A 15,198-nucleotide genomic window follows, 5' to 3' on the forward strand; every position below is an offset into this window, starting at 1 on the left:
ATGCAACAGTGACCAAGCGTCTTCAACACGCCCATTCACATCTCTCCGCCTATTCACCTTCCTCAACAAATTCCCAAGCATCTGTTCTCCGCCGCCACATGATCAACCAAGCTAGGTAGCGCGCCGGGGCAATCAAAAACAACCGGCACTCTCAACCCTGGTCTCGGCCAGCGTCACTTTCTTTTCCACATCGGATGCCCTATACACATCCATGTGGAGGGGGGATATGGTACGGCCTAATAAGAACCAGGCCGAGATAGAAGAAGCCGATGCAGAAAATTTTTACAAATTACTTACGCAGAATATACGCTCAAACATACATCGGAGCCCATACCACGGCATAGACTACGCTAGGGGCAAATTGATGGGGCATATTCTGCACCGCTGACCAAGTCAACATATTGAGCAAGGTCAAAGATATCCACAAAGAAGTCAACGACATAGACAAACTTAGCCGATGCGTCTGACCATCGGCTGTCGGCTGGTCTCGGCATGGCAACCGGTAGCCAAATGGGGCACATATCTCTGCGTACTCATATCCAAGACCCTCGGCGGCCGGCATAGGTCCATCGGCCGAGGGTAGATCGGTCTTTCCACCTGCTAGCCACTTGGCCACTTGGCCACTACGTGACAAAAGGTGAAAAGTCTATAAATACTCCTCAACCTTCATTGAGGAAAGGATCCACAATTTAACCTAAGAATCACTATTCATCTGGTATTATCTTCCTTATCTCTCTACAATATACATTTAGCCAAGTAACAACTTATCCCTTTAAGTTTACTGACTTGAGCGTCGGAGTGAGTTCGCTCGGCCCAAAGCCGAGCCCTCAGTTTGTTCATCCTTTCAGGAGACCGAAAGGAGGATTCAAGTAAGGACCTCATTCTACAAGCTACGAGTGGTAACAAATATCTGCTCTGGAATTACTCCCGGAACAATTCTATTTCCTAATTGTTCTTATTTGATTTACTTTAGGACAATTCGAGTTTATGTTTTCCTTAAACTAGAATTAGGAATAAGGATACCGTCATTGATTGTATTAGTATAAATACGCATGATGTATCATCGATTTTATTCAAGCAATAAAACACAAAGCTTATCTATATCTTACACGTTCGTGCGGATAACGTATTATAGAATAAGATAAAGAGGAAAATGTAGAGAGATAATATAAGGAGAAATTCAACAGTAAGGATCACCCCACTTAACTTTTGACACATCACTTGTTGCAAAATAAAATATTACAATAATTATATTAATTTGTTGATGTGTTAGAAGGTGATTGGAGTGACACATACATTGGGACACCAAATGGGACAGAGGATCCCCACTCGAAATTCAATCGCAGTGGTATTATTCATCTCATGAAGGGCATATATATAGTACATCTCATGAGGAAAATCTAATTACATAAGTATTATAATGGACCACAAAGCCCAATGAACATCCAAAATCCAAATAAGACATTTCATAGCAATAGCAGAATTGTATACACCATGCAACCAAGTTTTTCATCTCTGCACATGGAACTTAATTGTCCCAGTTTCTAAATATGTTAACTATATTAAAATCCTCACCAGTAGTCAGAAATTACAGTTTTAGCTTTCCATTTGATTCATAAAAAAAAGGGCCGAAAAATACAAATATGAATATTAACAATGCAACTAAAGCCTATATGTATATATTCATATACCATCTACAAAGAATATGCATCATCCTAAGGAACTGTCGTCACCTCCTCTGAAAGTTAAAGGTCTTGATAGCAAACGCAAAAACGAAAGCGAAAAGAACGTTAATCCCAACAATAACTCCGGCAACCGGCCCTAAGAAGTCGCGCTCATAACCAAAATAGGCATGCAAGTATTGCTTCACATTTAGTCCCTTCAAATCTCCCTCTAAATCAATCACTGTGATTTCGAGATCACCAAATTGGGACACTAGCAACCCGTACAAGCTCCATGAAATGGGGCACAGCCAGTAGTACCATCTCCACCATACCGGCATTCTCTGCGGAATTTTTTTACATTATTTGCGGGTTAGTATTAATTCTACTGACGAAATTGCAAAACTTTTTTTTGCTTGAAGAACTTCTATACTAAATTATGATTTTGGGAGTAAAATGTGTTACAACAATACTTTTGATGCGGACTTGTTAAAACCTAGCTCATAAACACCACTGCTCAATGATTATATTATTATCACTAAACCAGTTTGCATTTGTTTGCGAACTAATTATGAGTTACATGTTAAAGATGTCACATTTTAGTATAAAATTGTCATACAGAGCATTTAAAACTATCACAGAATAAGAAACTGTCAACTACCACATTCTGAAAATATTCGGAAACGGAAACTCATGTGCCAAATATGACAGGCTTTGTTCAATAAAATGGGACATGTTTCACAAAAACTTCTTATGAAAACGAGTTTTAAGCAATCTATTAAGGTAAATAGAACAACAGAAAGGTATGTATGTAAGTGAACTTACAGGTCTTGGGATAAGGAATCCGGAGAAAACTTGCCAAATGCCATAGAACGCAGAGGAAACAATGGCAGCAATGCTAGGATTAGGGGTAACGCCAACAGACATCATGCCATAGTATGTGAAGTAGAGCAAGGTGAAGTACATGAAGTACAAGTAGTAAAGGAACTTTGCCGCGGTCCATTGGAATCCCATCATGGCGTACACTGTGATTCCATAGAAGGCGGTTTGGAAAAAGCAGTAAGGCATCTCAATTAAGACCTGCATTCATCAATTATATGATTATTACTCATGAGAAGGTTGACCTTTACTATTATCGTGTTAAGTAGTTTTTGAGTCATCATGTACAATGAGGCGGTCTTAAGCAAAACCAGTTGACTATCAGCTACTACTCTCGTATGGGACAATCCTATAGTATGACTTATGAGACTAGACCAAAAGAAGAGTAACCCAAAAAGATAACTTTCCTCGTATTTATGTAAAATTTTATTTTATTTTATTTTGGCAGCCTAATACTTTATAATGATGAGGAACACATTTTTTTCAACAAGTCTTTGTATTGGACTTATTATTAGAGGGCTGTGATAAACCTGTAGTATACAACAATTTGTGATGGTAAAAACTTTATAAAACTCATCAATTGTAAAATTTAAATTTGGCTTATTTGAGATAGACAGGGTAACCATACCTGTGAAAAAGCATAGGGAAGAGCGGAATACATTCCTGCAGCTCGCTCTCGGTAAAAAACTGTCCTTTCGACAAACACAACTGGCTGAACTCCGGATGAATTTTGAATGCCAAGAAATAGAACTGCCGTATACATTGAACCCATTGCATTTAGAAGAGCTTGTTGCTTATTCCTGTAATATTAGGGGACATTAAGATTAGTTACATACATTCAGCTGATTATTACAAAAAATAACGAAGTAAAGAATTTTAAAGAATTAGTGTTTTACGTTGTAGAGCCGAGTTTCCAGAAGATAGACCCAAACATGACTCCCACAAAGATTGCGAAAAAAAGTCTCATTGCAGTGTACATAGTGTTCCGCCAGTACGAACAATGTTGCTTCCACAAACATGCCATAAATTGAGTCAGAACAGGCTGTGAATATTGAGTGGGGAAGTATAGATCCTTTGATCCTGGAGCTGGAATACTGTGTTGTTGTATAGTAGCTTTGTTTCTCCTGCAACATAGTCATGTATAACTTTAGAATTAATCCTAGAAAATATATTTCAGTTTAGAAAATTCCAAGACAGAAATCATAATTCACGCTTGTTCACCAAAAACATACAACAATAACATTGCCCTAGGGCCTCATTAACTCTTGTATACGCTGAGGCGTACGGGTCAATGTAAGCAGCCTTGCCACTTTGAGAAAAAATCAGAAACTGCTTTGAATATGCCCATAAAAAAATTGTGTCAAGAGTTGTATCAACCAACTACTATCTCACATATGGAAAGCACACACAGTTTACTGAGTCCTTTAGCTTTATCAATCATTTTAGAGCCAACTAGAAGCACGGACACTTCTATCAGCTAGCGTGTCCATGTCCAACGCTCACACTAGCACGACACATGGAATATACGTGTCGGACACTTGACAAACCGTGTCTAAATTTTATTAATATTTTTCAAGTTTGGACGCTCGTCCGTAGACACTCAAGGACACTTCAACGTCATAATATAGATACCATATGGTGTAATATAAAGATTTTTCATGATAAAACCATGATTATCAAATATATGTTTGAATATGGGTTATTATTAATTTAACTAGCATATACTATATAATTTGAATTGTACTTGACTCTGTTTCGGGGCTACCTAGAGAGCCAAAGTGAGTCCTTGACTCCACTGGAGACTGAAAATTCTTGTTTTGGCAAGCAATGTGTAACACATGCCCTCGAAAAGACATAATGATGAGGCGGGTATAGGATATATTACCTGTAGAGGTCTGAATTCTTGTATAATTCAGAGAAGTCAACACCAAGTTGAGTTTCTTGAGCCATTGATGTTACCTCCAACATCCAAGTTGCAGGATTATAGCCATCCTTGATTTTGTGAACTCCACGAATTCCCTTCAATTTGCAAACACACGGCTCATTCACGTTAATGAATGAACATAATATACAATACAGATTAAAAAATTTAAGAATTCAGTATCCCTCACCTCAAAGTACTTGATAAGGTCGCAACCGTGGCGGCCTATAGGACCAAAGTATATTTGCGTTCCACCTCGCTTAAGCAATAGCAACTGTAATTTACCAAATAAAGATATGAATCTCTGTAGTTCTATACAATAAAGTTAGGGTTTAAACTACAATACTTTAATGATATTTTCAGGTTGTAATGAATCAAACCTCATCAAAAGCATCAAATATGTCAATGCTTGGCTGATGGATAGTGCAAACCACTGTTCGACCTGTGTTCACAGTGTTCCTAACTGTCCTCATCACAATGGCAGCAGCCCTAGCATCAAGCCCTGAGGTTGGCTCATCCATGAATATTATAGAAGGGTTGGCAACTAGTTCTACGGCTATTGTTAGTCTCTTTCGCTGCTCGGTTGAGAGACCATTTACTCCCGGAAGTCCTATAAGTGCATATCTTAGAGAGTCCAACTCTACAAGTTCCATGACCTCCTCTACAAATGTCTGCAACAAGATGATTTACCTCCGGTTAGAGCCTAAAACAACTTTAAAAAAAAATATAAAAATAATGATAGATGAACCAACTCAACCAACCTTAAGGTGATGGTTGAGGCCCAACTATTATAAATATTTCTATTACGCTCCCTCACTCAAATGCCCATCGGGCTTGAAGAGTGGTTAGTTGTGCACCGGCTCCCCCGTACCGTGTGCTGGGTTTCCACTTCGAGTTTTTGAGGTGTTTTGAGGTTGCCAGGATTCGAACCCGTGACCTACGGTCACACTGGCTCTGATACCATGATAGATGAACCAACTCAACCAAAACCTTAAGGTGATGGTTGAGGCCCAACTATTATAAATATTTCTATTAAATAAAGGGTTTTTTGTCAAAAACTACCTTATATTTAGGTGTATTTGTAAAAATACTACCTTATATTATTTTTTTTGTTTTCAACTACCTTTGTTTTCTTTATTTTTGGTCAATAACTACCTACGCTAAGAATCTAGACATATTTGGTCTATTTTCCGGCTTTAACATATCTCACATGACTCTTTTATGTTTTAATCTTACTAAGGCCCAATTTTGGGAAGTCATAAAGTGCTTACGCTAAACTTTAGTAGATGTTTGTAGTTATTATTGAAATGAGAAATTCATTAATTTTGCTTATCTGAAGTTAAATTTTGGTTTGGACGCAGTTGATCATTGTTGTTTGGTGTTAAGAAAGTCATGTGAGATAGGTTAATGTCACTAAATCGACCAAATCTCGCCATATTTTCAACGTAGGTAGTTTTTGACCAAAAAATGAGAAAACAAAGGTAGTCTAAAACAAGAAAAATAATATAAGGTAGTTTTTTTACAAATACCCCTAAATATAAGGTAGTTTTTGACAAAAAACCCAAAAATAAATGAAGTACTTTAGTTGTTCTGGTGTAAAAGAAACACAACGCGATTTTGATGCCCACCGGTTTAAACCCAAATCATGAGCACCAAAACTTAATTAACTTACTTGCTAATTTATCCATTTGTTATTTTTACCTTTCTTGCTTCTGCATCAACGTCAGAGGATAACCTAAGCCATGCTGAAAAGACCAAGGACTCGTGGACTGTGAGATGCGGAGAGTGAATGTCTGCTTGCTCACAATATCCAGAAACCCTAGCAAATGTTTCTTGCTTTTTTTCATACCCAGAGATTTTAATATCTCCATCTATATATCCACCAGTTTTCCGCCCTGCTAACACATCCATCAGGGTTGTTTTCCCAGCACCACTAACACCCATCAGTGCTGTCAGCACTCCTGGCCTAAATGCGCCACTCACGCCCTTAAGAAGTTCCAGGCGATCCTCATTTACTTGCGACCTCATTTCCTGGAAATCATACCATAATAGTTTAGGATTAAACTAGATACAAAACATCATCAACGACAACATTACCCAATGCTTCCAAGGCTCTGGCCATGGCATCGAGAAATGAAAAATTGAAAATTACATTGAGACTCGGGAATTGCATTGACGAACTGCTACATCATAAATGAAGAGAAATACTTCAACCCACCTCAAATGCACAATTTATCATGATAAAAGAAAAATGTTGGACAAAAAAATTACCATAGGCATATCTACTGAATATCTGATTTCATCAAAGGTAATAGCCAAAGGCTGGAAAGGAAGAACCATCCCTCTTTGCCCATTTCGTTGAGATTCTTCTTGAATTTCTCCCCCTCTTCCTGAAAATTTGGTATAGTGGATTTCTAGTAAGTATGATGAAATTAAACAGACAGTAATCTGCAGTTCTTTTGGTTAAATGACTAACCAGAGCCAGAGGATCGTCTTCCTCTCGATGACAGCTCAATGGCTTGACCAGTTAAGTTAGCTTGTTTCTCCTGCAAATCCTCTTCAGACAAAATTGGCTGAGGCTTCCCAATTGCTGCACCATAAAAAGTTGTTAACCATGAGAGAAAAATCACAATCTCAGTAGAAACTTTAACTGTCTTGATCGATGGGCACTTACGATTTAGATATGTCAAAGCTATTGTGTACATCACATTGAACAGAATAACATATCCTACAAGAGCTCCTAGTCCAATCCAATACCAATACGCATGTGCAAAGATCCCACGAGCATCCAGTACTGTTTTTCCTAAGCCATTATTGGTCCAACTGTGACCAAGGAATTCATTCACAGAAAGAGCCGTCTGCCCATACATCAATGGAGAGATCCAGTAGCCCCATATCCACCATTTTTTCACAGTTTCTGAGATAAGCAGAAATTACCATGTAAAGTTTATACATCAAGCAAAACACTTTGCAGCGGAAAAAATGCAGATTATTACGACTTTCCTTATCACTCCGACTCTCATGAGACTTAACAACAATAAAATATAAAAATAGTACACTCTTTGCTATTTCATTTTTAAGAATCGATCAAGACTCTATACAATATTCAGTTTATCTCTCAAATCAAAGTTCTTTAACACATTATGTGGATCCACATTTTCTCGTCATATACACTATTCAATACTCTGACTAAGCTTTAGAAATTAGACGGCTAAGATTGTTGCCTAAACTATAGGAGTCTGAGAAAATTCTGAAGGTCTAGCTTTAGCCCGTCTGAGTTATGAGTTATTGATTGCTAGAAACATACCTCGTGACAATATGAAACCACCCAACACGAGAAGTGTAACTAGGGCTCCAGTACCAAATGTGTTTGCTAATATCATGTTTCTTCCAATCCCCGCGTTAAATCTGAACAATGCCGAAGCCATCTGGTGAATACCTAAGAGGACCAAGTACTGCTTAAAGAACCTTCCCACGTTTGAGTCATAGCCCATAACATAGTAAGTTATTATCACCCATATGGCTGTTTCTACGATTGAGATTGGGATTTTGAGAAGCCATGATGGTAAGGAGTATGCCCAAGAGGGGTAGAACCGTAAATCCCTTTGCTTATAGAACACAGGGAGCTTTATAATTGTCAATGACAGCTCCGAGAACCCGTTGAACAGAATCTGTACTTGTGAGAAGAAAAGGGCACCTAGGTAAACCATCCCATCTTGCACAGAATTCTTGTGCATATGAGTTCTCAGAAATAATGTTGCGGTAATGAGTGCCGTGATAACAAGCTGCAAAAAAAACAAGATAACTTTAGATACTGTAATCAATCAACTTTATTAGAATTCAAAGGGAGACGTTGAAGGACAGATAGATATACTCACTTGGACAGACTTAAAAACATAGATAAATGAATTTCTCTTCATCAATAGTGCCTCTCTAGACAAGCATGCTTTAAGCAATTCCTTTTTGTTAAGTCCAAATTCCTCAGTTGTTAAGGCAGCAGGGTGACTTTTTGACTTATCATATGGGACGGCAAGCTCCTGTGCACGTCGCCTACCGACATGAAATCTCTTGAAAGCCTCCACAAATTGCTTCACGGTCACAAAGGTATAAGGTGCATCTCTCCGAGCCCAATATTGTTCTTGATCTTTCCGTGATGTTACCTGTTAAAAATGTCCACCAAAATTACATAAGAAACAATAGCTAAAGATGCGCAGTTGGTTTGCAAAGAAAAACAACAAATTTGAGTGTATACGCAGGAGATATACTTCTTGTAAGAAGTCAGCAACTCCCTTCCTTTGAGGGCACTTGAAGCCCATGAATTCAAAGAACTCGAGGACATGTTCACGGGGTCCTTGGTACACGACTTGTCCATCAGAAAGAAGTATGATGTCATCAAAGAGATCATAAGTCTCGGGAGCAGGTTGGAGAAGAGAGATAACGGCAGTTCCTTTAAGTATATGGATGGATTGTCGGATAGAATTTACAATCTGATATGTTGTTGAACTATCCAACCCGGTTGATATTTCATCCATAAAAAGTGCTTTTGCTGGTCCAACAAGCATCTCTCCTGTATAATATCAAGATCCAACATTTAAGCAACATGCCACACTAATTACAACAACAGCAACATAACCGTACTGTCTCAAGAGAACCGGCAAATAGTAAGGCAAGGGAGGTCGGATGCATGTAGTCTGACACGTGTAAACAACACAAGAAAGGCTGTTTCCACAAATGACCCGTAATGGAAATTGCATTGAAGGAATACTGCTTCACAATAAAAAGATGTGAAGACAGAAAAATAAGCAATTTTGCTTTATTCTATCCTAATCCAGAATAAAAGAAAATCGAGTAACCATACAGCACTAATTAATGTGGAAATATAAGGAGAGCTTCAATTGTTAAATGGTGAAGCATTTCTCATACATACCAGTTGTAAGCCGTTTTCTTTGTCCCCCAGAAATACCCCTGATCATCTCGTTCCCTACTAGTGTATCAGCACATACATCCAGTCCCAAAATCTGTAATTTGTAGGAAGCATTTGAGAATCCATTGCTAGAGTTTGTAGTTTTTAATCTCAAAAATAAAGGGACACATATTTAGAATAGCAGAGATACTCTGAGTCATTACCTTAAGAATGTAGTCAGTAACTACGCTTGTTTCCTGTCCCTCAACTGCAGCTGCCTGATTAATAAAATAATGCCAATTAGAACATACACGCACACAATAAATTATTTGTGCTTTCAGAACATCTAGTGCGAATTAACAGTTCTCTCACCTTCATGTAGATGTCAATATCTGGATCAGGCTTAATATTGGCAGCCTTTTCTCTTCTCGACAATTCCACGAGCATGTCTGCAAACATCGTGACCATAAAAGAGCTTAGTAGTTTTTCTTCACAGTCCCACTTTCATTATTAAGCTATTATTATGAAGCATAAATCAAAATTAAATTGGACGGTCTTATATGTGAGAACAACCCGTAATCCTACAATTAAATAAGGATTACACAAGGATTTTACGTGCTCTCGCAAGCGAGATGGTCTCATACAAGACTCACTAAAGAAGAGATAATGCAGTGTGTCATACTAACCATAGCTGGTTCCAACCCCTTGAACTCTGGCAGAGAAGGCCAATGTTTCTCTCACTGTCATCTCTCCAATGTGAAGATCATGCTGACTGATATATGCCGAAGTTCGTTGGGGAACAAACTCATCCATTGTGTGTCCATTGTATGTTACCCTTCCCGAAAACTACAAAAATCCATGTTTTAGACATGAGCAACATTTTTTACAATAAAACAACTAATTTAGAAGCAAATCCATGAAAACGTTCAACTAACCTCAAGATCTTTGGCAAGTTTACCAGCTAAAGCCAGGAGCAATGTAGTCTTACCAGAGCCAGGAGGGCCCAAAAGTAATGTCATCCTGCAAGGATAATTAACATTAGTTCCACCATCACAATATTGAAATTTTTTTTGACAGTCAAGAATTACACTTTTTAGCAATATATATAAATCTCTTTTTTTCTTTTCATTTAACCATGATTAGCTTATCGAATGTCTCACCTGCCGGGCTTGATAATTCCACTGACATCATGAAGGATTGCGAATGGTTTTCGCTTATTTGGAAGAATGTGGAGGAGATTCAATAAACCCTGCAAGATGTTACAGAAAGATAAACACAAAATGTCATAAACTGTAAGTCATGATAATAATAGGGACTATGTATGTTACTCAAACTATGCTCGGGCACGGCTATTTGTGAATAATTTTCATACTTTTGACCTAAAATGAAGTGTATTGTCAAATTGGAAGTCGAGTGTGAACATGAAACCAACGTGAAGTATTCAAGTATCGAAATAAGATTTGGTACGATTGAAGTGAGAAAGTCACATAAGGTAAAACAAGTATGTGAACAAAGTGACAACCTGAAAAACAGTTGATTACCTCAATTGTATTGGTGAAGAAATTAAAGACGGAAGGTAAACCCTTGCTTCCTACTAAAACTTGTGCTCCGATATTCAAATTTTCATATCTTACTTCAATTGTCGGTATATCAATTCCAACCCTGAATACACATAAACTCGAAGTTGAGATTTGATCCAAAAATAGCAACTTAAACATACAAAATACAGTCTTACAAGCAAAAACTGCTGTCATTGTATTGGAAGTTTACATATTAAGACAAACTTCAGTTAGGTATTTCTTTAATTAGGAATTTGAATTTTGGATCAAAATGGCTCCTTTTAACTTAACTACAAACTAATTTAGCACTAAACCTCATAATGCTATCACATCCAAAAATCAAAACTTAACCTCACATTAAGATAATAAGTAGTTCAAGTCTTTGTACAATGGTAATCCATCAGTTGAATTTGGCAGTCAACTCATACCATGATCAATCAATTTCATAAGTCAAAGACTCATAAGTCCATTTCCATTTCCATTTCGAATGGAGCCAAAGACTAATGTCGTTGAATTTTAGAATGGAGCCAAAAACCTATAACGCAATTTTCATTTTGAGTCATACGGAAACAACCTCCTTTTGTTGCAAATGTCGGTAATTTAAGGCATTTGGAAAAACTAAAGATTTATTTAAAAGAAAAATAACTTTTTTTTTCTTGGTTTAAACATGATTCTATGCCCACTTTTTTTTAAAGCGAGTCCATACCACTTTTTTTTTTTTTTTTTTTTTTTTTTTTTTTGTTTTTGTTTTTGGAGAGTCCATACCACTTTTGACTATGTGTAAAAGTTGAATTTCAACCCCATTTTTGTTCACAAGCAAAATTCACATAATGCCAAATTTGATAGGAGTATATGACAAAACCAATGAATCAGTCACACTGAGCCCACATACACCAAGTTGTCTCAATAGTTGATAAGATTATGAATGTAAAACTTATAATCAGATCAATTGTTTGATAAAATTTGTAAATATACGACTTTATGGTTCACAATAAGTAAATTCTTAACTACTCGTATTATTTTTAGCAGTGGCGGAGTAAATTCTTAACTACTCGTATTATTTTTAGCAGTGGCGGAGGAAGGGGGATGGTAACCCCACTGGCCACTAGATTATGAAATACATCTAAAATAGAAATGGTAAACAACATTGAATGGAAGAGACTAAAATGGAATACACACATGATTAGGCCAACCATAATAAAAGAAAGGAAATGGAATATGATACGATACTCCGTACCTATCAATACGTTCTCTGAGTCGAAGCAAGAATCGTTCATTATCTTCCTCAGCAATCCTAACAAGTCTTTCCAAAATCTCTTTTTTTTCATCAAAACCAAGTTTATCAACATCAATTTCTCTAGCAGGACCACCCATATCATTAAAAATAGCTTTCCTAACTCGATTATAAGTTGGTAATTTCTCAAGAGCAGCCCATTTAAGTGCTTCTTCATCATCTTCATCATGTACTGATACTGAGAATACATCTCTTCCACTATTTCTCCATGATGATCCTCCTCCTAATCTCACACTTGCTACTCTATACAAATCTGCTGTACTTGTCTCCATTTCTTTTATTTCAACAACTAAATTTACTTGAAATTATTGTTACCCCGGGGTTTACCCAGTTCTGACTATCTTTTTATTAATTGGTCAATGACCTGAAAATCTTGAGCAAAACCCACAACTTTTTGGTACAAAATATCAAATAAGAAAATTTGGAGCAAAATCCAGAATTATTTTGGTATAAAATATCAAGTAAGAAATCAAAGTTGCAAACTTTCTATAAAATTATTAATACCCAGAAAATTTGGAGCAATACTCAGGAAGTTTTTTTGGGTGGGATTTTGCATGAACAAAAGTCAGAGAGAGAGAGAGAGAGGGGATGAGGGGGACAAGAATGAAATGAAATGATGATGATATGAGAAATTTGAACATAAAGATAGTTTTAATATTTATATATATTTATAATATGGGACACCAAATTTGACTAGTTTTATGATATTAAAATGTTGGTTTTTAACTTTATTGTATTTTCCAGGACGTATCTTGTCAATGTGCAACTGCAACTGCAAGATATGACTTGCATAAAAGACGTAATTTTAACGGTATGAATGAATTGTTCAGAAAATAGATAAAATTAGGGATTAGTTGAGTACTTGAGTTTGACTGTTGATTGTTTTTGTCAATACTCAATAGTGAACTGTAAAAGGGTAAAAAAAAAAAAAATCAATGATGGCTTGCGGCAATTATTATGTCAACTTGTAATCATTTTAAACCATCTTTATAAAGTCCTTAGAAGAATGAAAGCAATTTGGATCTTCTCCATTACTTTCTTTTTATTTTATTTTTAATATACTTATATTTTAATATATTTTCTCTTTTTATTTACTACAACTTTAGTTTTATGAAAGGATTTTATAACTATTGAATCATCACAAGTTTTGATCTGGACTACTTATAAAAAATAGAGGTCCATTTCTTTTGAGGAAATGGAGAGAATTCGAACCGTAATGAAAACATCCCAAATATTTTAGTAATCCTCCATAATTTAGCTAGTTTTGAGAGGTAGAGCTGGTAAATGACTCTTTTGATTTTGGTTTAAAACAACAAGTTGTCATGTACATAAAGGTGAAGATTCTCTCCATTTTTTAAAAAGAAATGGATGATTCATTACCTCTAAGTCTCTAACAACTTTACTTAAATATTTAGTTATTCGCAAAAGTGGTAATTAGCCCCCATAACTTTAGCCAATTGTGAGATTAGGCCCCATAACTTACAAATGTAGTAATTAGGTCTCATAACTTTGGCAAAAAGTGAAATCTAACTCAATTTCTCTTTTCAACTTAAATCATATTATTAAATCATATTATATATAAGTTCATTGTACGCTAAATAATTATTAACATTTTTAAAGTATTTATTTAATTTAGTAACACAATTTTTAGAATATTTTTAATATTTTTTACTAATTTTATTATAATTCACATACATATGAGACTATGAGAGTACGTTTACAAATTTTTAATTTTATTTAATTCATTCAAATATTTGTTTCCAACAATGTATAATAAATTGCATACACAATTTAAAATTTGTAATAAGTTTTATTGTATACTTATAAATTGTATTGATGAATGAAATTGAATTTTTTTTTGGTGCAATTGTTGAAAATAAAAAATTGGGTTGAATTTCACTTTTTATCAAAGTTATGGGACCTAATTACTACATTTGTAGGATATGGGGCTTAATCTCACAATTGGCTAAAGTTATAGGGGTTAATCACCACTTTCGCGTTATCTCACACCTTATCCTTCGTTACATAAAATTGTGACAGCTAGATCGTCTCGGGATAATATCTAGACCGTTGGGAAGAATGGGAGACGAGAAGAAATAGAATGTATTCAAATTGAATAGCAAGTAGGTTTTTAGTTTCAAATTATTCTTAGTATGAGGTCAAACTCGACCTGTCAAACGGGTCGAACGGACGGGTTACGTATCGGGTAGTTTCGGGTTCGGGTGTAATGCGGGTTGGCTAAAATACGGGCCAAGTCTATACAGGTTTTGGGTCGGGTTCGGGTAAAAAAAAAAAAAACAGGTCGATCAACAACTTTTTCTCGCATTTTTATAAATTTCTTTTATGACAAAATGTCTACCATCTATATGTTTTGTCTCCTCTACTCGTTTTAGCAATCTTAATTGTCATCATTCTCACCATCGCCGCCAACACTCATCATCATCAATTCATCATCATTATCTTCATAACTCGTAAAGTACAAAACTGAGGCTCAAATAAGATGACAGGGATGACGTGGTGTGCGGTTCGACAAGGTAAGGTAGGTGGAAATGTTGACGTGGCAGCGGGCTCAAGCTCATGACGTGGCAGTGTTTAACATGGATAACACGCCGAGCGAGGTGATGATGTGGCAGTGTTAACGTGAATTGCGGTTCAACGTAATACAGTAAGAGTGATGGCATGACACACACTTTGAGATGATGAGGTCGCATGTGGTTCGAGGTGATGGCCGATGACGTGGCAATGTTGACTTGGATAGAACACGGTCCGAAGTGATGAGGTAGCAGTGCTAACGTGGAATGCGGTTCGACGTAATGCGATGAGAGTGATTGTGGTTCAAAGTGATGACGTGGCAATGTTGACTTGGATAACATGCGGTATGAGGTGGAAGCACTGACTTATAATGCGGTTCGACGTAATACGGTGGGAATGATGGTGTGGCACACACTTCGAAATGATGAGGTGGCATGTGGTTCGAGGTG

At 36.6% G+C, this 15,198-nt stretch overlaps 1 protein-coding gene across 1 annotated transcript; it reads right to left on the reverse strand.

Moving 5' to 3' along the window:
• Nucleotides 1-1,464: 1,464 nt before the first annotated feature.
• LOC141605565 (pleiotropic drug resistance protein 1-like) lies at nt 1,465-12,918 on the reverse strand. Its single transcript, XM_074424392.1, has 22 exons — nt 12,161-12,918; nt 10,906-11,026; nt 10,525-10,613; nt 10,300-10,384; nt 10,051-10,210; nt 9,737-9,813; nt 9,589-9,642; nt 9,389-9,479; nt 8,727-9,028; nt 8,340-8,621; nt 7,769-8,246; nt 7,136-7,378; nt 6,938-7,051; nt 6,733-6,851; nt 6,163-6,492; nt 4,842-5,132; nt 4,652-4,735; nt 4,426-4,559; nt 3,437-3,664; nt 3,169-3,340; nt 2,487-2,741; nt 1,465-2,005 (listed from the first exon to the last, which is right to left on the reverse strand). The coding sequence occupies exons 1-22, from the start codon at nt 12,487-12,489 to the stop codon at nt 1,730-1,732; spliced, it is 4,314 nt and encodes a 1,437-aa protein (XP_074280493.1). The 5' UTR covers nt 12,490-12,918; the 3' UTR covers nt 1,465-1,729.
• Between the last annotated feature and the right edge of the window lie 2,280 nt (nt 12,919-15,198).

This window comes from Silene latifolia, chromosome 10 (genome assembly GCF_048544455.1).
Source record: "Silene latifolia isolate original U9 population chromosome 10, ASM4854445v1, whole genome shotgun sequence".
NCBI classification, from domain to species: domain Eukaryota; kingdom Viridiplantae; phylum Streptophyta; class Magnoliopsida; order Caryophyllales; family Caryophyllaceae; genus Silene; species Silene latifolia.